Genomic DNA, 22861 nt, shown 5'->3' with positions numbered 1-22861 from the left:
ATCACAAAGACAACCACCAGATAAATAGTACAAGATGCACCAAAAACCCACAAGTCACATCAAATCCATGTTTCTCTGAGAGAAAGTAGAGTGGACGTTTCATCCTGTGCATGTTGCCACACTGTGGGGTAAGTTGTGACAATGTATATGAAAAAAAAAAACTTGTCCTGAGAACACAGTTAAACCTTTCGGTTACATTTCGGCATACATTAAAGCAAGGGTCAATTATATAATGAATGTTCTTTATTTAGTTGACCCTTGCCTTAAAGGAATAGTTCACCCAAAATTGGAAATTCTCTCATCATTTACCATCCCAGATGTGCATGACTTTCTTTCTTCTCCTTAACATGAATGAAGATTTTTTAGAAGAATATCGCAGCTCTGTAGATCCATTCAATGCAAGTGAATGGTGGCCAGATCTTTAAAGCTCCAAAAATCAAATAAAGGCAGCATCAAAGTAATTCATACGACTCCAGTGGTTTAATCCATGTCTTCAGAAGTGATATAATAGGTGTAGGTGAGAAACAGATCCATATATAAGTCCTTTTTTTTTTTTACTATTAATCACTTCCACATTTTTCTTGAGTTTTTTGGCGTTTCGCATCATTCATGCATATCACCACCTACTGTTCAGCTGGTCAAAGGTGGAGATTTATAGTAAAAAAAAAAAAAAGACTTAAATATTAATCTGTTTCTCTCCCATACCTATCATATCACTTCAGAAAACATGGATTTTAACCACTGATGTCAAATTGATTACTATTATGTTGCCCTTCTGTGCCTTTTTGAGCTTCAAAATGTTGCTACCTATTCACTTACATTGTGAGGACCTTCAGAGCTGACATATTCTTCTATACATGGATGGTATAAGATTGAAGAATTTTTATTTTTGGGTGAAATATATATTTAATGTATGCCAGCAAATAGGCTATATGATATAAGTTTAAAGAATATAATTAAACACAATTATTCAACTTTTTGAACATGGTTTTTGAAGCCAACATACAAAACCACTGCTAGAGAAAATACACATTTGTGTAATTGGACTCAAAACTTTTGACTCAAAACTTTATAGTTACATTGATATGGTATAAACCTTGTTATGCTTAGCCCTGATCTCACTTATTGATACATGTAATGTTACAGCTTCCTAGAATAGTAAATTATCTACACTTATATAGAACCTTTTAAACCTTAACGGTTTTCAAAGCGCTTTACACTGCGTCTCATTCACCCATTCACACACACCAATGACGGTAGAGATGCTATGCTTGGAACTAGCCTGCCATTGGGAGCAACTTGGGGTTCAGTGTCTTACCCAAGGACACTTCGGCATGTGGGCCGGGAATCGAACCGCCAACGCCATTAGTAGCCAACCCGCTCTACCACCTGAGCCACAGCAAGAATGCAGCAGGTTATCAGAAGATCTTGGAGGAAAGTCTGAGAAAAATATATTGTTTCGATTATGTAAACAAATAAGATGTTTTAGTACTTGTCTGGGTTTACACTACTGCCACATTAGCATAGTGATCTTCAGTTCCATCCCCCGTGTTTCCGCACAAATGGTACGTACCGCTGACGACTGGACACGCCCATCCCGCAATGTTATTGGTCAGTACTGAGGCCATCTCTGTGTATGTCGCCTGTGATTGGCCAGTCACCGGCTCTCACAGTCTGGATGCTGCTGCAAACGTACGGTTTACCGGGTTGCACCAACCAAAGCATCTGCCTGTGTCTGCTTGCCCGTTTAACCAGGCTTTATTGTTAAACAACGCTAAAAGTGAACGAAAATCACGTTTTAAGGATATAGCAAAAAAAAAGTAAGTGCACGACTGCTTGTTATTTCGCATGCATTACTAAGCTATTTGAAGAAAATCAACTAGTTCACTAGTTCACAGAGACACTGCTCGACTCATGATCAATATAAAATGGTCTCTCATTCTTGTGTCTCTTATCATGTTGATTTTAATAGTTAATTGTTTCTTTCTCGATGGTAATCGAAGTGTTTTTATTAAATTCTCGTTCTTGAGTGTAGATGTATGCCCACAGATAGCGCGAGCCCACCAGGAATAAGCATTATAATAAAACACGAGAGCACAGTCGATATGTGATATTTCGGATCGTTCTAGTACAATATTCTTACAATTAAAAAACAACAACTAATGTGTCTAATATCGCGTGTCTTGAAACATATTGAACGTGCTCTATAATGTAAGGGCTTGGTCGCCCCTTTGTGTGTGACAGACTCGATCTGGTCCAAGTGGGATGAGTCTACCATACCATCCATCATCATCATCATCCTCCTCCTCTGCCTCTAAATGAAGCCTCGTATGTCAATCTACATATTAAATTAAATTACTTATGCACTGCACTATATGTGTGTGAAACATATTCATAAAATAGCCATTTCCCTCATGTTATTATCTCGGTCCAGGTATCGATACAGGTTTCCCGATTTGATTTGATTCCAATTCACAAGCTCTCGATTCGTTTCCAATTACCAAACGATAAACGATCAATCTTGGGATTTTAAGAAGCGATATGGAGATAGTTCAAATTAAGATTAATCGGGGAATCGATATTTTTACCCACCCCTAATGTTTACTTAACCTAACAGATTGCATGATTGTTTAAAATAGCTTGAATTTTTTAAATGTTACCATTCTTGATAAGAAATATTTGTTCTCATATATTTTATTTTTATTTAATTTATTTGTTGTTTTATTTGCATTTCCATTCCATTCCATTTGTTCTACAGTACATTAACATTCCAGTCCCTTGAATATTCCCCTTACAATACTCGCTTGGATTGCTGTTTTGATGGTTCTAATAGCACTAAATATCTCATCCAGTCCAGTTTATTTATTTGAAGTTGCTTCTATGACACAGGTCATCAAGCCTAATAGACCCCAGAAGTATGCCTACTTCATATTAGCCTGAAGGGATCTGTCTTGATCTAACGGAATATGCCACGGTTCAAAAGTGGGTCATTCCAGAAGAAGGCCTGCATGAGTCATGACGATGAACAAATGCTCCAATAATTTTTCTTCTGGCTTCGCTGTGAAGACAGGACAGATGTAGCTCATGCACATCTTTCATGCACATCATGTTTCTTTTTATAGTAAGATGTCTGTAGACACACCCTTTTTCTCTTGCTCCATAGTAGCCCCTCTTGTGCACACACACACACAAACACACACTCTCCATTCACCATCAGGGGCTCAGAACAAGGGTTTGGGGGGGGGGCAGCGCCATACTGTGAGTCTGCCGCACCCACCTGCCCCCTACTCACTTTGTAGCATAAACTCACATGCATGCTTTCACTTGGGATTAGATGATGAGAAAGTGCAATGCTGCAGGGAATGTGCAGCAACAGCTGCCAGTCTACATATATTAACTGCTAATAAACCGCATCCTTGTGCATGCAATGCTGGAAAAACTGGGTCAGAATTCCTCTGATGTGCGAGATCATAATTACTTTTTAAAGGGATAGTTCACCAAAAAAATTAAAAATCTGTCTTGTTTTATAAATATCACACTTTTGATTTACTAAAGGCTAAAGGCTACTGCTCGCATTACAGTTTCAAACGGTAGTGTGTTTACAATGCAGGATGATTGAGGTTTCATTGTTTCAAAGTGATTTTCTTCTGTGCTTGGTCTGGATTTACGGTAATGTGTCATGAATAATTAGTGTTTTTGTAATTATCATGTTATATAAGAGCTGAAGTTGATAATATGGCGACTCTTGTTAAGCTGAGGATATTATCACACAATGTTGGTGTCAGTTTACCCACTCAAGTGAGATTCAAGACTGGCATAATGGGTTGTAACCTCTTTAAAACCAAGCCATGGAAAATTTGGGCTATGCATTTAATGACTGATTCTGTTTGGAAATCAAGTCAGGATCTAGATGGTTCCATAGACCAAATGTGGAAAAGTGGATTAGTGCATGTTCACTGTTGAGATATGTGCTATAATTTCAGAAGTATGAGCATGTATAAAATATATATGTTGGAGTCATATAAAACCTGAAAATATCTGGCAAAAAATGTCTGATGGAGGATAGCTCTTGTTTGAATTTTGGCAGAGTGTGGTCGATTTCTGTTACAGTAATATTGACTACAGACTACGTTTTGCCTCATTAGGGCAGTATAGTAAGCAGGGATTTTATAATGTAGCCTAATATTCTATTATATGTATGTAAGGGATAATCCATGGATAGGTGTGCTTTAAAAGATTTTAAATGCACTATGTGGAGGCGAAGGACCACCAACGTGGAGTGTGGTTGTCTCTGCATAGTGCATTTAAAATAGTTTAACGCACAACTAGCTGTGGATTATACCGCTTATTATATGGTCACTAGCACTGACGTGCGGTCTGGGTAGGCAAACTAGGCACTGCCTACCCTGCCAAAATTCAAAAATAAAATGTTTATTAAATAATAAACTTGTATTTGGATTTTTACTTTTTATTCTTGTGATTTATACATGCAATATGTGTGTTATTCCAATTGTTTAGACGTTATGATGACAAATGTAGCAGTTACGCATAATCAACTAAAAACAAATGGTAGAATAAGCAGTGCTTTTACGGTCCATTCATTGCAGACGACAAGCGGAAAACCCATGTTACGCATGCGCGCTCGATCCTGTATTCTTTAACATGTACGGCAAAAAGCACAAACCTGCTGTGCCTTTTGACGTAAATATGTTATGCCCGTAATCATCTCCGTTATGTATCAGACATGGACCAATTAAAATCGAGATATTCCTGGACATTTGCGTAGCTAACGTCATTACACCACAGCTAGTGTACATGCCTAATCCCCGCAAAATTCAAAATGACAGCACCGGCCGTAATCACGGAATTAAGAAATTTTTCCAAGCTCGATTTTAATTCCAAATAGGAGTTAATTGCAAGAGGGAGGTCTACGCCAGCCTTAGATGGGGCCCAAAAATTATCCGATCATTTCAAACTGATTGGTATGTAAGAAAAGATTGGCTATGTGGCTGCGCTAACAATCAGCTCTGTACTGCTATCCCTGCCTGCTTCTTTCAACCAGTCAGACTGTTTGGACTTCAGCGGGATATTGTGATTTGAACAACCTGCCCGCAGCTTTAACCAAGCATGAAAAGTCGTCAGCTCACATCCAGTGTCAAATTACACTGAAAACCTTTGGAAAATCTCGGATCGACCTTGCACTTGACGAGCAAAGGAAGCTGAATATAACCTACCACAATGAAAAGGTAAAGGAAAAACGAGAGGTTTTGAAGGATCTGATAAATGCATAACGTTCACTGTTTACGCGCTTGTGTGTGTGTGTGTGCGTGAGAGAGAGAGAGAGAGAGAGAGAGAGAGAGAGAGTGTGAGTACACGATATACATCCTGATTTGTACATTTCTTGATATGCCGCGCTTGTGTGTAACGTTCACTGTTATTACGTATTATTAGCTTAAACAATAAATCAGGTAATCTGGCTTTCATAACTCAGTGCCTAGCCTCTTTAAGACATCACCGCACGCCACTGGTCACTAGCCAGCATTGATTAGTTACAGCTGTCATTAATTTTTACTGTGAATTTTTTTTACTACAATTATAACAATAACGGTTAACTAGATCTACAGGTTGTTTGATCTAGAGTTCTGCCCCTTCTAAATCAGACACAGAGATAAAGTAGTGTGATAATTTTACAGTATTTTGGAGACAAAACACTATTTAACACTAGAAGCGCTGAGCCACTGTAACATACGAATGATGAGTCTTCAGACAGGGACACTGCTACTGACACATAATGATCGCAATGGATTGGTCTTAAAAATTCCACTGTGAATTAGGCAGCAGTTAGCCTATAAATGCTTATAGACTGAATTTATCTACATTCTGTCTATGGTTGATCCAGATCCATTTGTCCTGGCAACATTGTCTTACAATTATTTTAGGATATGCTCCTATATTTACTTTGTATAATTTCGTTCTCGTTTGGCATACATTACGTTGTGATTGAAGGCTTGTAACTGGAGGAGTGCAAGTTTATATTTATAGTCATTTTGAGCAAAGGCGTGCTTTGTCTTGCAATGAAAATTAATTGCAAATATTATTATATAATATAATCAATAATAATTGTAGTGTATATAGTATAAATAATAATAATAATTTTGGTGCTGTTATTCGTAATTAAATTGTTGAATTCTCGACATGTATTTACATGGAAATAAGCTGAAATAAAAGCTTTCTTTTCCATGCATGTGTTTGCACGTGCTATTGAATCGGTAATTTGAACTGTGAATGTTGAGATGTTTGTAATGCCACCATATACATTTCCAACATCCCAACCCCCTCTCCGACACACACACAATGGAATGCTAATTTGGGCATCGTTTTCCAAACTGACCAACTTTGTCAACATTCCAAACACACCTTTGGTGGCTTTTAGGAGCATGTGCCACAGACAAGTCGCTTACATGCCTGGCAGATCTCAAAAGTTTTGTTCCCTTAACATCTGCCGACTTGATATTGTCTCCTTTTGGCAGGTGGGGAAGGAGAAAAAGTTGCATCTGTGCTACTATATATATATATATATATATGTGCACTATAAGCATTTATAGGCCACATTTTTTTTAATAAACACGAAATCTGTTCATGAACAAACTGGAATTAATTGCGCACACACACACAAAAAACAAAAAAAATAAATATATATATATATATATATATATATATATATATGCTACACACATGCATACAAAATTATGGACTAAAAGTGAGCCCCTGCACCATCTGCTGGGAGAAAAGATAATCGCAGCCTTGAACGGCACAAATAAATATGACGTGAATGGGAGGCAGCTGTCAATTCATAGAATTAGAAGCAAAATACCTTCGAACTAGCTTTTCCTGGTGCGATTTTGAAAATTTAAGCACACTGAGTGATAAAACTCAAATATCTAGGAAAAGTCAAGAAAGTAGGTCCCTGGAATTTGATCGAGTGCAAAGATTAATTTTTTCTTAAAGCACAACGGCCAAATTACCGCATGCTTGGAGCGTCTAGTGTTAAAAACTGTTCATTTCAATACTCAGTCCAAAAATAATAATAGCTACATAATGTAGAGGGGTTGGTACTCATCTGATCATGTAATATTTAATTTCTATTATTTTTTATTTTCACATTAATGAGGAAGAAACAGCTTTGCTGACGTGACAGTTGTAAAAGTAGCACTTACTGTTCATGATGAGGAGAAAAATCATTGAAAACACTTCAAACCTGTAGACTTTGAGCTCAGAGACATCTATATGGTATCCATTAAGGCTGCAAGATTGAATGAATGAGTGTCCTTGCATGATTACTACACCGCAAAAGTCTGCATGTTATGATAGAGTTTCCATCCATTCAGTATTTCAGTAAGCAATGTGTGATAGCGGGCACCCTCTAGCTTTTATCTCTAGCAGCACATGTTGAGCAGTGCAGGTTAAGTTTTCATATTTTTACCTAAATCAACTTGCATCGTCTTACCAGACAGCGAATGATGCATTTGATGTGTTCTGGTTACCTTCTCTCCCCCTCTGTGCATAACAGCTGAATGTCAAACCATACTTTCCTCACAAGGGCTATGGGTGATTAATACAGGGTTGATCAATGAACACTATTGTCTTTTTCGTGTTTTCTGTAGAACTTAACAGTTGAATTTAAGACTGCACTGCATGACTTGATGATGTTTGTGAAGTGACAGTTAATCCCAGCTCTGAGACTATATTCGCATCCGGAGGTCATTTGAACAGAGGCATAAAACTTTTGCAATATCTCATTACGGAGGACAACAGAGTAGGTGCATTAATATAGAATAGTCATTAAAAATGACTGGAACTTCCTGTGCATTCAATGGTTTGAACTGCATGCATTCCAGCCAATCAGCACTGAGTATTCGAACAGACCATGGTATATTATATTATATTATATTGAAATTCTCTCTCTGTCTGTCTTAGGGTGAACCATGTCTTCCAGCTCAGCAGTGGTGCGCATCCTCATAAAGGGAGGTAAAGTGGTGAATGATGACTTCACACAGGAAGCGGACGTGTACATTGAGAACAGCATTATCCAGCAAGTAGGCAAGGAGCTGATGATCCCCGGAGGGGCCAAAGTTATTGATGCCACTGGAAAGCTGGTGCTGCCGGGGGGTATTGACACCAGTGTTCACTTGAATGAGAGCTTCATGAACGCCAGCACCGCCGATGACTTCTACAGTGGCACAAAGGTATTGTACACTGATCACACATGCCTAAATGGAATCTGAATGGAATCTGATCACACAGGCCCGGAGCTACGGAGAAGACTCTGCATATTTCCGCAGAATTTCAACATACGTCATTCTTAAAAGTTCTATGCATTCAACAATACTTGCATGTTTGTTTATGAAACATTTTGGCTAATTTCATGATGCTTTCAGCTATCAAAAAGAGTGACGTACTCTCAACTCCATTTACAACATTTTACTATGTTAAAACCCTTCCACAGCATTTCACAGATTTTCCCTCAAAACAGCACAGAAAATATGAAAAAAGTCTGCAGAACAAAGTCTTCAGATTCTGTCTGGGCCTAAAGCATACTGGCTTAAACTCTACCACTATTTCTATGATTATGTACTGTATTAATTTCAAACCCGCCAAAATAATATCCTCAATTATTGAATTATTCCAGTCTTTTCTGCACTGCTATTAGGCACTGCTGCAGGATCTATAAATCCTAAAACTGAATCTTGGGCCATGGAAACATTTTAAATGAACGAATAACTCTTAAGAGATGGTTCATTTCATGAATCAGTCAAAAAGACTCACAAACTTATGATTTATTGGTTTGAATCAGCTACTGGCCGAATCTGTCAAATCACTTACTAAATGAACATCTAACTCATTTATTGACTGGATGTTTTAAGACAACATTCACATTCACAAACAGTATTTTGTAAAGATACATACTGTATTTGATTAAAAATGAAAATATGTTTCAAAAATAGTTTTTTGTGTTTGTTACTACAAACTGAAGGCCTACTCTGAAGTCAGGACCAATAAGGGCTCTTAAAGTAATACTGTAGTTCCCCCTTAAATGAAAATTCTCTCATCATTTACTTTACCTTAGCTTTATGCCATCCCAGATGTGTATGACTTTCTTTCTTCTGCTGAACACAAATTAACATTTTTAGAAGAAGATCTGAGCTCTGTAGATACATACAATGCAAGTAAATGGTGGTGAGAACTTTACATCTCCAAAAATCACAAAAGTCAACATAAAAGTTATCCATACAGATCAATATTTAAGTCCTTTTTTACTATGAATATCCACGTTCACGTTCTTGTTTTGTTTTTTGGCGATTCACATTCTTCATGCGTGTCACCACCTACTGTTTGGGCCTGGTTAACTGTGGAGTTTTGTAGTAAAAATGACTTAAATATGTATCTATTCCTCACCCACACAATCATATCTCTTCAGAAGACATTCATTTAACCACTGGAGTTGTATGGATTGCCTATTTGCTGGCTTTATGTGATTTTTGGAGCATCAACGTTTTCATCACCAATTACATGCATTGTATGGACCTACAGCGCTGAGATTTTCTTCTAAAAATCTTAATTTGTGTTCTGCAGAAGAAAGAAAGACACACATATGGGATGGCATGAGGATGAGTAATTGATTAGAGAATTTGTAATTTTGGGTGAACTATTCCTTTCAGGAGCTATATTTTACCTGATCTAACCCGTAAAAATGTATTTTGTTGGTGTAACCTCATGTATTGTGGTTGATTAAGACATGTCAAATTACATTTTTGACTTGAGCCAAACCAGTTGAACTAGGTGTTACCACATCAACAACATTGATTAACAATTTTTCAGTGTAGCTTATTGTTCAGAAGTTACTTAATGTAATGTTAGTCAGGAAATTGTAATTGCTTCAGTCTTTGTATCCTCTGTATAGAATGAAAGAATATATTTTGGAAACATTTCAGTACACTTTGGGACAGACAGACAGAAAGTAGAAGCTAAAATAGTAGAGAAGATTGACTTTGGACCTCTCGATACCTTGGGTGGCCACCCATCATCTGTCAGACTCCTTTCACCACAAAACAACTCAATAAGTTCTTCTCCAAAAGTAGCCTTTGTGGCAGTATCACTTGAAGTTTTATGCTGTTATCCAAAATCTAGATCATTTTTTTTGTTCTGTTTTTGAAGTCCTGGCTGTAACCTGCTTTCCCTTGCATTATATAATAGTTTTATATAAAATATGTTTTCATATTGCAAATAAATAATTTCATGTAATGAAGCATCTCTGTACCACTCTAAACCAAAATATGTGTGATATAACATCCATTTAATGTCACATTCATTTGTTCGTGTTTCATAAATATTTCAAAAGCAGAAACATGTTCGCTTTAGCGGCTGCTCTGCCTAAATAAATCCCATGGGTCACTTAGCAGACATTGAGCATTGCACACTCACAGACTCCCTCAGTCAGCCACAGGGCATGATTCACCATCACATATACATACACACACTCTTATTCTGAGTTGTGCAGGCTCTGAGATGACAAATAAAGGGGTTGTTATCGTCGCTGTTATTGTTATTCTTGGCAACACAAGTGGCATTCTCTTCTACCCCCTCCCCACTACCGCCATGAGACTCGCCAGGCACAGAGACAAATGGAGATCAGATTCTGTTTCCATAGATACAGGAGCACTGCTGCAAAGACTGCTGCAAAAAGCCTTTCACTCGTGCCATTGTTTGGAAAGACAATGGTGCACAAATGCACTCCCCCTTCAGTGGATTTGTCAGCTAAGAGATGCTTATAAGGAAGACAATATTTGCTGGTGAATTACTATTTAACATTATTTTAATGTGCTGAAAACCAGCATTCCACTAGTTGTAGTACACCTTGAAAAACATTATGTGCAGATAGATATGGTAAGATGTTATGAAGTGGGGTTTGCAACGATCACTATTATTATTGCTCATATTTCCACATAACCCTTACAGTTTCTTCCATGGACATGAATGAGGCTTCAAATCATGCGCCTTGTTGAGGAGAGTTGTGTGTGCTATTAAAGTAATATCACACAAGCAAACGTTCTGTACAGTATGTCAGTTACTAATTCGAAAGTATCTCTTTTGAACTAGTAACGACAGCTTGGGCAGTTTCTAATAAGTTATTGGAGTAACAAGGATGTTTGTGTGTGTGTATGTATATGAGAGAGAGCGAAAGAAAGAGAGAGAAAGCGACTGAGTGCGTGATTACCTGCATGTGTTGCAATGATGAACAAAGCTGTTAGTTTAACTCTATTCCTCAGCTGTACTGTGGTAGTAATTTGCTCCGGTCATAAAGTGATGCTGCCATACATGCTATCAGAATTATCCTATGAGTATTTAACTCAAGTTCAAGTGTTTTGTTGTTGGGGAGAAAACATGGACGATGGCAGTTTCATTCTTGGGGAACTCTTATTATGACACCATCACAGAGAGTGTTCTCTCCTTCGCCATGTTGAAAGTTAACACATCCTCACAACTCTGAAACTCGGTGTAACATTTGCAGAAAAAAAAGATGAAAGGGACTGGATATAAGTAAGAGGTAAGATATAATTTATTGTCCCACAGGGAAACTTGTCTTGGGCTCGAAGCCGCAGCATCACATAGCACACTTGTCAACTACAGCATAATGAACATCTACACAATTACAAGTACAAATACAATACAAACAACATCATGGAGTTTTTTTTATTTTAGCAACTTTAGTAATTTTATTTGTTGCTATATATCTTGATTGCAGATGGAATGAATGAATTCTTACACTGGTTCAGTCTACAATTTTCTGTGCCTCCGTGAGCACAGATTTGTCATATAAAGACTAAAGATAGTTTTGTTGTTTTTTGCCCATGATCTTCATGGCATGTATGCCGTATTGAATTACACTCTCTAATATCGTTTGATAAAACAAATACATAATTGTACTACTAACACCATAGATTCTGAGCCTTCTCAAAAAGTACATCCTCTGTTGTAGCCTAGAACAAAGGTTTCAACATGAACATGCCATGTAAGCTGGCTGTCAATATAGACACTAAGATATTTATATGAAGAAACCTGATTTATGTGTACATCATAAATGAGTACTGGACTATAGTCAACAATTGACTTCGGATCGAATATCATCTCCTCAATTTTCTTCACATTCACAACAAGGCAGTGAACATCACACCAGTCCAAAAACTGTTTGATTTCAGAGTGGCAAGATTATATATTTTGATCTCTGTGTAATGTCAAGAATGGCGGTATCATCAGAGAATTTGACAATATGATTTTGGAGGGTTTTGCTACCGTATCCATTAATGTATAATGTGAAGAGAACTATGGTGCACACACACACTTGAGGGGCTCCTACTAATAAGTTTAGATTCAGAAATTGCCTTATTGACTTTTACCTGTTGGACTCTATTAGTTAAAAAAGACTAATACAATTTAATAATAAAAGGAATTCATCTGTTTCAATTTATCCAACAGTAAGTACGGCTGAAGAGTATTAAAAGCTGAACTAAAATCAATAAAAAGTTATCGTGCATATGCCTTAGTGTCCTCCAAATGTTTGGGGACTAAATGGGTAATACTGCTGACTGCATCATCCGTGTTTCTCCTTTGTCTATAAGCAAACTGCCAAGGGTCTAACTTTGAGTTTACCTCAATTTTCAATAAAAACACAATATATTTCTCAAAACATTTCATTACGATTGATGTCAAATCTACAGGCCTGTAATTGTTCTCAGCCGGGCAGGGCTTCTTTGGGACTGGGGTGATCACAGATGTTTTCCATAGTGCTGAAACCATGTGCGAGTCCAATGAACGCTGAACGAGTGGGCACCAAGCTGGAGTAAGTTCCTCAGTGCAGGTTTTTAGGAGGCAGGCAGAATCCCATCCGGTCCTGTGGATATCTTGGTACATAACTGACGAAACAGCAACTGTACCTTAAAGTTATCCACCACAAGCCTTATGGCCATATTATCATTGAGGTCATAGTTTTAAAAGGTAAAAATCAGGTTCCATGTTGGTAATGGCTTTCATTGAATCCCACAGTTTTTTGAGTTCATAGTGTTGAAATGATGTTCAATAGTGTCCTTCTGTTGTCTCCTAGCCTCCTTTAACCACTGATTAAGCTCTTTTTGTTTGAATTTTAGCCCATCCCAATCTTTGTTTCTAAATGCTGCCTTTTTCCTTTTAATGCAATCCTTTAGATCTTTAGTTATATATGGTTTATTTTTCAGGTACATAAAAATGTATGAGTACACTGTCCACACAGAAGTTTGTATAGCACGTTATCATCTCTGTAGTCAAATCAATATCTGTATCACAAAAAAATATACCAGTCTGTGCATAGGAAGCATCGTTTCAGTCTTTCTGTGTCATCTTCTGACCACACAGTCACTGTTTCACCTGTGGTTTGCTGTGTTTTAGCATTGATTTATATGTGGGAATTAGGTGGATGGTATTGATGGTATTGTAACTCAGAAATTATGGTGATGATTTTTACACAGGCAAGCACCACTCACATTTTCTTCCTAAAATGTACAATCTAGTTATTTGAATGCAATCGTTGACCTAATTTATCACGTAATTTTTTTATAATATCTTATTTTTTTTATAAAAAGGTTTTGGAACTTGTTGCTAGTATTTAATGTTGTTGGCCCATCAGACCAAGCAATTGATATTGGTACTGTATGGATCCCACTGCAGCGATTCTGTTGTTTTTTTTATTCTCAGGCTGCACTGGCTGGAGGCACTACTATGGTGATTGGTCACGTGCTGCCAGAGAAGAATGAATCATTGTTGGATGCTTATGAAAAGTGTCGCTCTCACGCTGACGCCAAGGCCTGCTGTGATTACGCTCTTCATGTGGGAGTGACCTGGTGGGGACCAAAGGTACTGACTATTTGTTTGTTGTCTGCAAGACAGTGTTATGCAGTAGTGAGCACTAATGCAACTTCATACAACTTGACTCATTTACATGTGTTGAATGTTCACTTATAGTTTTGAGACAAACGTTTGACTTGCATCTCAGGTTAGGGCTCAGATGGAGACACTGGTGCGAGAAAAGGGTGTGAACTCCTTCCAGATGTTTATGGCCTATAAGGACACATACATGCTGAGGGACAGTGAGCTGTTTCAGGCCCTGCAGAACTGTAAGGACATTGGCGCTGTGGCCCGCGTCCATGCTGAGAATGGAGAGCTGGTTGCTGAGGTATAAATCTATGAACTAATATTGAATCTACACCTTGGAATTAAGCACTGCTCCAAAGCCTAGTGAGCTGCCCTGCTCTCTAATGTCTGCATAGGCAGCAGTCTTCTACAGCAGCATCCTTACTGCAATGTAACCTCATAAGTTACAGATCTGAAACTTGTACATAGGGAGACTTGACTCACAATTGATTCCAGTAGAGTTTGACATATACTGTAGTGTGCTTTTTAATTATTATTTTGATTGTTACAATTAACATATGTTATTTTAATACATTTAAAATATAAAATGTCTATTAATTTATTATTATTACTGAGAAACATAAACGTGCTGTTCTTAGATCACGTCTTCCATCTTGCACAGTTCAGTTTACACATTACTTGTAAGATTTGTCTCATGTTATTTTTATTCATGCAAGGGTGCCAGAGAAGCATTGGATCTGGGTATAAGTGGACCCGAGGGTATTGAGATAAGCAGACCTGAGGAGGTAAAGTAACCATTCAAATCCAATTGCCGTGAAATGGTTTTACTTTAAGATTTTAGTCACATCGCTGCTCTTTGTCCGGCTCCTAGTCTTTCCTGTCTCCTTGTTGCATTTCCATGGATTATTAATACTCTTAAGCCTCTGTTCATCATTAGGTTTCACTGGTGACTTTTGTGTTTTCTCACTTACATTGGGAATTTTCCATGTACAGCTTGAAGCAGAGGCTGTCCACCGGGCCATCACCATCGCAAACAGAGTGAGTATGATGTAGTTCTGAAATGGCAAAACACTGTTGAGTTTGATTGGGCAGATTGGGCAGCCTTCTCATCACTTTTTAAAGTTAATAAGCCTATTTATTTTGCAATCCCAACTCTGTATGATTATATAGTTAGTTGCATTTTATTATTTACATTTAGCATGGTTGGTCCCACTTTTTATTAGGTGTATTTAACTGTGTACTAACATTAAAATACATACAATACAATAATATTTATTTTGTAACCATGTTGTTCTGCAAAATTCTCACAAGATTTCACACTTTTCACTCATTTACTGCTACTGAGGTTGAGGTATGGGTAGGTTTAGGTGTAGAGGTTATGGTTAGTCATAGGGTTTTGTTCCCTACTGTCCACTATCCTATCGGAACAGACCTGCAACCAATTTTGGGACCAACCAATTGAGAACCACTAATGTATACTTTCATTATTACATGTTTCCTCTTTTGCAGTTTAAGCATGTGTGCATACAGGGTAGTAAAATGCTTTTAAGGTTTTGAAGGTGTTTATCATTAATGCATTGGGTTTTCGTCACATAGGCCCACTGTCCCATATATCTTGTGAATGTATCTAGCATGTCAGCAGGGGACGTTTTAGCATCTGCCAAAATGCAGGGTAAGAGCCAAGCAGTGATTCTCAATGCATATTTTGACCTTTATTATAACATCTTTAATACATTGGTTTGAAAAAGTATTTGGACACTTAAGCCACACCTGAATATGTAAGAATTGTATTTAATTGGACAAATTGGCATCTGTAAAATGATGCTAGACTTTTTAGTGATTTTAATGATGTATGGAGTAATTTGCCCTAATGTTCACATAGGTGCCATAGCAGAGTAACCACAGATGTTGTTCATCACAATTCTACTAAATTTGTCTACCAAAAACAATTTTTGTCTTAAGTGTGAACAGCATATCTATTGTTGGAATGTTTTGAGTGTGCTTGTGTTGTCTTTCCTAAAAATAAATGCCACTTGGATTGATATTTTATTATCTAATGCAAAGACATGCATATAAATGTGGTTTAGGTGTCCAAATATACTTTTTGGAGCAACTTTATTTGATACCTGATAATCTTTATATGATACCTGATGATGTTGAACTTTCCAAATGATACTTTGAATACTGATATGTCCACTGGTTTGCCAATGAAACAAGCACTAAGTTGTGCCCTTGTGCTCATAGGGAAAGTGGTGCATGGAGAAACAACTACTGCTCACGCTGTCTTAAACGGGCTGCAGTACTACCACCAAGACTGGGCCCACGCTGCCGCTTTTGTCACTGTGCCACCTCTTAGGCTTGACCCCAACACACCCAATTACCTGCTCGGCCTTCTGGGGAAGTAAGCTGGAGATTTACCATGTTCTGAGAAGTTTTGGAGAAGTGATATACAAATATAGTCACATATCAGTCTGTAATTGCGTCTCTCCTTTCACTGTGATGTAGTGACACTCTGAACGTCGTGACATCGGACCACCGGCCCTTCACCACTAAACAGAAGGCCATGGGCAAAGACGACTTCACTAAAATCCCTCATGGTGTTCCTGGTGTGCAGGACCGCATGAGTGTTATCTGGGAGAGGGGAGTTGTAAGTGTCATTTCATGTTAAAGATATATGGTTGAACTTGTACTATTCAGCAGGGTTGTCACAATAACTTAACAATAATGTAAACAAAAAATATTTTTGTTGTTAACACCAATATAGTATATACACTATACTAAAGTTACTACTAAATATTTGAGTGTTGCACCATTAAACTTCGGTAGGACGTAACCCTACGTATAAACTAAATATATATGGAAGACTCCGACCAGGTGTAACTGATGAAATAAAAAAGCAGACTGATATTTTCATAAGTGTTGAAGTAACGTGTGCGCCGCTGAACGTAATACTGCTGCAATAGAGTAACATAACACGCTCACACTTAGAATAAGTGAGAGTCCAAATTAGAGTCCAAATAAATAATGAATTACATATTTAGGAAGATTGCATTGTGATGCAGTATATGCAGACTTAAATATTTTTTTTAATGTGACTGGATAGGTAAAAATTACTCACCAAAACAGACGATTTCCCATTGAGACCCATAGGAATACAGAATGTTAGGGAATACCAAGATGGCAGCGCAGTAGCTTCACTGTTGTGACGTCATGAGCAATCCAGTTATATACAGTATATATAGATCAGTGGCTTTAACATGTTTTCCTAAATACACAGGTCCGAAGCAGAGGTAGACCGATATATATCGGTTTTACTGATTAATTGGTGCCGATAGTTACTTTTTTGGAACCATTGTTATCTACAGAAATGTAGACCAATAGTTGCCAATATCTGTGTTCCTCCGAAGGATTTTACAGTTAAAACAGCTTGATTCTACAGCATAACAGCGGCCTCTAGAGGCACAAATAAAAACACCTCGTGGGGATTTATTATATCTGTCCTCAACTTCATATCTAGAATAGAATATATATAGAACCCTTCATCTGATGAATATATAGGCTATAAAAACGATTAATTTGGTAAATACTTAAATATAGAGCATTATAAATGGAGTGTGTTTCAGCTTGTTTATAGTTAAAAGTCCTGCGTTATGCACCAAATCTTCATTATAGACTCTTGTAGCCTCTATGTCTATGCCCTTCATAGACAAGAAATATATATTTTTTTACATTCTATAAATCGATTTTAAAAACTATCGGACGATGAATCTGTTATCGCCCTTTTCCCCAACCTTAGCTATCAGTATCAGCAAAATCCACTATCGGTCAACCCCTGTATCCAAGTCATGGGAAAGTCATGGAAATTCTTTTAGTGAATATATATTTTTCTGTTACGCTCTACTCTAAAATACTTAATCTCCTAAATATTGCTCTTGGTTAGAGCTTGTGTAGAGTAGAATTTGTTTGCAAGCCATAGGGATGTTCAATTAGTGAGTGAATCGGTTTTATTTTTAGACCAATTAACTTTTCAGTTAAATGGTCTAAATGGTTCACACATCGTTCTGAATGGTTCATTAGCGAATCAGTCTGAATCCAAATTACATTTACAAATGGATTTTCAGAAGTCTTAAACAACTGGAAAAAGTAATGGAAAGTCATTGATCAAAATTAAAAATAGGGCTGTCCCTATTTTAGACTTAGGGGCTGTTCTCACAGGATTCGTTTTTGCGTTATATTTAATAGTTGGCCTATGAACAAATATGGCAGACGGATGCTTTTGAAGTGTCTCACGTTGGTTGTGTCAGGTAATTGGTACTTTGATGTTCACATAAAGGTAGTTGAGAATTTTAAGAATGTAGAAACAATGTGTCAACTGTGTTTTACAGATTAATGATGTTTTATCATTTATCATGTCATAAAAATTGTGCATTAATATTATCGTTTCAGCTAGACAAACAAAAAGTACAACATTTCATGCAAGGACAGGAAATGACAGATGCCTCCTGATATACTGTAACAAATCTCAAGCCCTTACTCTTTCTTGCTTAATTGAAAGGTTGGAGGCAAGATGGATGAGAACCGTTTTGTTGCAGTCACAAGCTCCAATGCTGCTAAGATCTACAACCTTTATCCCAGGAAGGGCAGGATCATCCCTGGAGCTGATGCTGATTTGGTGGTCTGGGATCCAGAATCAACGAGGTATACACAGTAAAGGGTACAACAGCAATCAGCTGAGAATGAAATAACATTTTGCAGATAAATTGAAAGTACACCTGTACTTTTGTGTTTAAGTGCTCATCTCCCTTAGTACTGTAAGATACTTTATTACTTGCTTTCATCTACCTGTAGGACCACCTCTGTGACCACTCAGTGGCAGGGAGGTGATGTAAACCTGTACGAGAACCTACGCTGTCATGGTGTTCCCCTGGTAACCATCAGCCGCGGTCGCGTGGTTTATGAAAATGGAATCTTCACTTGCGCTGAGGGCTCAGGAAAGTTCTACCCTCTCCGAACCTTTCCAGATTACCTCTATAAAAAAATGGTCCAGAGGGAGAAGGTATTAAACAAGTGGCTTATACAGCATTTCAAAATGTCTCTACCAAGTATACTGTGACCCTTGCAAAAAATGCACTGTAGGGGTACCACGTTACAATGATCATAAACCATGGTACTTGATATCATGAATGACTAGCATTTTCATCTGCCATGGCATTTACATGCTACTGTCTGGTACGTCAAAGATTACATGTCCAGAAAAAAAATGTTAGTACTGGTGTACTTTTTGGTACAATTTTGTTAGTAGAGAGCACAAAAGTTACTTAATAGTTCAAATAAAAATAACAGATTTGTAAATTCTCTGAAGTACATCATACATAGTCTGTTCCTGTAACATAATCAGACAGCCGCATTGAGTTTGTTTGTAACCTTCTACCCACAGAGCCAGGCACTGAAGGGTGTTGAACGTGCTCCATACATTGGAGATGTAGCTGCGGTGCAGAATTCAGGGAAGAAGGAATTGGGCCCTGCAGATGGAGACATGAACCCGCGACCCTGTACTCGCCACGGGGGAATGAGAGACCTGCACGAGTCCAGCTTTAGTTTGTCTGGTAAAGAAGCCACGATCATACTAAAGGCTCAAAATATTCACTCAAAATATATTCTGTTGGATTTCCTGTATGTATTTCAATTGTATGTCACATTTCCATCTAACTGAATTGAGTAACCTTTAAATAGCATACATATTATTAATTCGGACTAAATGTGAAATATTTAATTATATTTAATGAGGAGAATGAACTTTTACAACTTATTTGCTTTGGCATTAAAGGAATAGTTGCCAATGCCATCCCAGATGTATTTGACTTTTTTTCTGCAGAACACAAACCAAAGATTTTAGAAGACTATCTCAGCTCTTTGGGTCCAAACAATGCAAGTGAATGGTGACCAAAATTTTAAAGATCCAAAAAGACGCAATCCAATCGGATTTGTGTGTGAACAAACCAAAATATAATTCCTTTTTCACAGTAAATCTTGACATCAGCAGTCTCCTTGGCGATCATGATTTCAAGCTTGATTACACTTCCTACTGCCAACTGGCGCTCTGCACATGCGTCAAGCACTAGGAAGTGGAATTGCGCTTGAAATCATGATCGTGCCTTGAGACTGCAATGGCAAGATTTACAGTGTAAAAGCAGTTACATTTAGATCTGTTCTCACCCAAAACCTATTGGACCTCTTCAGAAGATATGGATTTAACCAATGGGTTACTTTTATGCTTTTTGGAGCCACATATTTTTGGTCACCATTCACTTATATTGTATGGACCTACAGAGCTGAAATATACTTCAATAATCTTCATTTGTGTTCTGAAGAAGAAAGAAAGTTATACACATCTCGGATGGCATGAGTGTGAGTAAATGATGAGAGAATTTTCATTTTTGGGTGAACCATCGCTTAAATTGAACTAATTTTATACTTAGCAAAGTTAAACATAAATAAATCTAATTTAAACCCTTAGTTTTTTTAACCTTACTATTGCCAGGCATCTATTTTTCTTTTTTTTTTTTTTGAGTCTCGGTGAATCTAATGCAGAAATGCTCAGGCCATATTTCACCCTAATATAAAAAAAAATTATTAAATAAAACCTATTTTATTTATTTTTAATTTATTTATTAAAACTGGCATAAAATAAATTTTTTATACTTAATTTTATCCCTTTCTTTTTTTAATTTTTTTTTAGGGGTTAATTGCGACCCAGAAATTTCTTGACCATTTTGTGACATTCAGTGATAACCAATTTTCTTTTTTTTTAAATAGGTACCCAAATTGATGACAAAATTCCAAAGAGAGCTTCTGCAAGGATTCTGGCGCCTCCTGGTGGTCGGTCCAGTGGAATTTGGTAAAGTTTTGGAGCAACACCCACAGAAATTTGCAACTATACACCAACAATATTTGACATCCTCACATCTGATGGTTTATTTAATTTGTATCACTTGCAACTAAACTCTGGTGTTTTTATATTTATGCGTTCAAGGAATATAACAATATATCTGTTCAGAAATTGGGAAACAAGTCGGAATGCTTGTGAGAGATTTGTGTGAGATAAAAATGTCACAGTGTGTTTTCGTTCTTCGTGTTCAGTCAAATGAAATAGTGAAGGTTGTGTTAAAATAAAACAAGTTTTTTAGTGCTGAAATTTGTTTTAATTTTGTTTCATGGTTTCTTAAGAGAAAAGCACTACAAACAGTATACATTTTACATTTGCTACAGTTTCAAGTATTCTTAAGATAGCAACCGAACATTTGTTTAAGAAAGGGAATGCTTCTAGATTGTGCATCTCGTCATGGCTAGAAAGAAATGTGAACCATTGTAAATTAACTTAATATTTAAACTCTTCTTATGTGTTGCAGTCAACTATACAGTACATTTACCTCATTGTGTTATCTCTTGATCTACACTAATGTACAAAAGCACCGTGCCTCTTAACACTTTACAACTGTTACACTGATCCGTTCACAACATTTTCTGACTGGTAGCTACAGTTAAAAAAACAACTTCAGCTACATTTTGACTCTACGTTTAGGTGTTCATATTTTTATGCATCATATTTCTTGACATAGGATGAATAGGCAATTCAAGGTAATTGTTTCTTTTGTGATTTTGTTGTTATTTTTGTCATACCATTGGTTCATACAGGCCCTTTATGTGATTTATAAGCACATAGCCCTAAGACCTCCTAAAATGTGAATTAAGAATAACTTTATTTACTTTGTCACATATCAAATTGTGTACATTTCTACAAGTATTGATTTCTTAGTGACAATAGTTTAAATCTTTGATTGTTTTTAAGTATCCAAAAATCTACTCTTTAATAAATGCTCTTTACTACCTAAATTTGCAGTGTTACTTTAAGATCTTTCTAGAACGACGACTGTCAAACATTCTAATCTAAACAGTGAAATGTAATGACAGTGTAATACGATTGATTCACTCTGGTTGCTCACTGAACGATTCACACTGTGCTTTGGAAACAATTGATTTTCATGCAGCAAGTGAAATTGATTGAGAAAGGTTTCTGCCTCACGTCTGATCATTAATTTCAATGTGCTCCACTACCACTAACCAACCACAAAAACACCAGACTGCTAACTGAGGCATGTGTTCATTTTGTACATATACTGTCTTAATAAGCAGCTCCACGTATTTGAAGACCTTCTGTAGAGACCATTTGAAACACATTAACTGTTTAGCTGTACATCCCGATGTCACAGTAAAACAAGCATTAGAATGGCAAGACAGAATCTGTTGGTGCTGAATATTCAGGTAGTTTTTTATTCTGTATTTTCAGTATGCTTTTCCATTTTTTAACATGAGCTGTGTATGCACTACCGTTGTACGTATGAACGTATTATTGTTTATCCCATGAAAAATTGCAAATAAACCCCCTTCAACCTCATGTCCGGATGTCTTCACTCCAAAAAACTACTTCAGTCTATTGTTTTAAGATTCATGCACTTATTTATATGAAATATTTCCATCAAACTGAATAGAGCAATCTTTAAATAACGTGCATATTATGAACTCAGAATAAATGTGAAGAACTTAATTAAAATTAATGAACAATTTGAACTTTTAAAACTTAGTAATCAACCAATCACGTGGCAGCAGTGAAGTGCATAAAATCATGCAGATACGGGTCAGGAGCTTCAGTTAACATTCACAACAACCATCAGAATGGGGAGAAAATGTGATCTCAGTGATTTGGCATGATAGTTGGTGCCAGATTGAAAAAATGTTTTGCCTATTTTTAAGATGTACACATTTAAATCTCGTAACAAAATTCCATACAATTTGATTTTGTAATATTTTACTAAATTAAATTAATAAAACTTAAAATATA

At 36.9% G+C, this 22861-nt stretch overlaps 1 protein-coding gene across 1 annotated transcript; it reads left to right on the top strand.

Annotated features, from left to right (window-relative positions):
- Window positions 1–1686: 1686 nt before the first annotated feature.
- On the top strand, window positions 1687–22417 carry LOC127662788 (dihydropyrimidinase-related protein 5-like). Its single transcript, XM_052154129.1, has 13 exons — window positions 1687–1820; window positions 7978–8246; window positions 13786–13944; window positions 14084–14263; window positions 14679–14747; window positions 14956–15000; window positions 15559–15634; window positions 16207–16363; window positions 16468–16609; window positions 18518–18660; window positions 18811–19018; window positions 19400–19568; window positions 20779–22417. Exons 2-13 carry the CDS (start codon window positions 7986–7988, stop codon window positions 20862–20864), a joined length of 1695 nt encoding a protein of 564 aa, XP_052010089.1. The 5' UTR covers window positions 1687–1820; window positions 7978–7985; the 3' UTR covers window positions 20865–22417.
- The last annotated feature ends 444 nt before the right edge of the window (window positions 22418–22861 follow it).

This window comes from Xyrauchen texanus, chromosome 22 (genome assembly GCF_025860055.1).
Source record: "Xyrauchen texanus isolate HMW12.3.18 chromosome 22, RBS_HiC_50CHRs, whole genome shotgun sequence".
NCBI classification, from domain to species: domain Eukaryota; kingdom Metazoa; phylum Chordata; class Actinopteri; order Cypriniformes; family Catostomidae; genus Xyrauchen; species Xyrauchen texanus.
The sequence above is the reverse complement of the archived record's forward strand: the minus strand, read 5'-3'. Positions and strand labels throughout refer to the sequence as shown.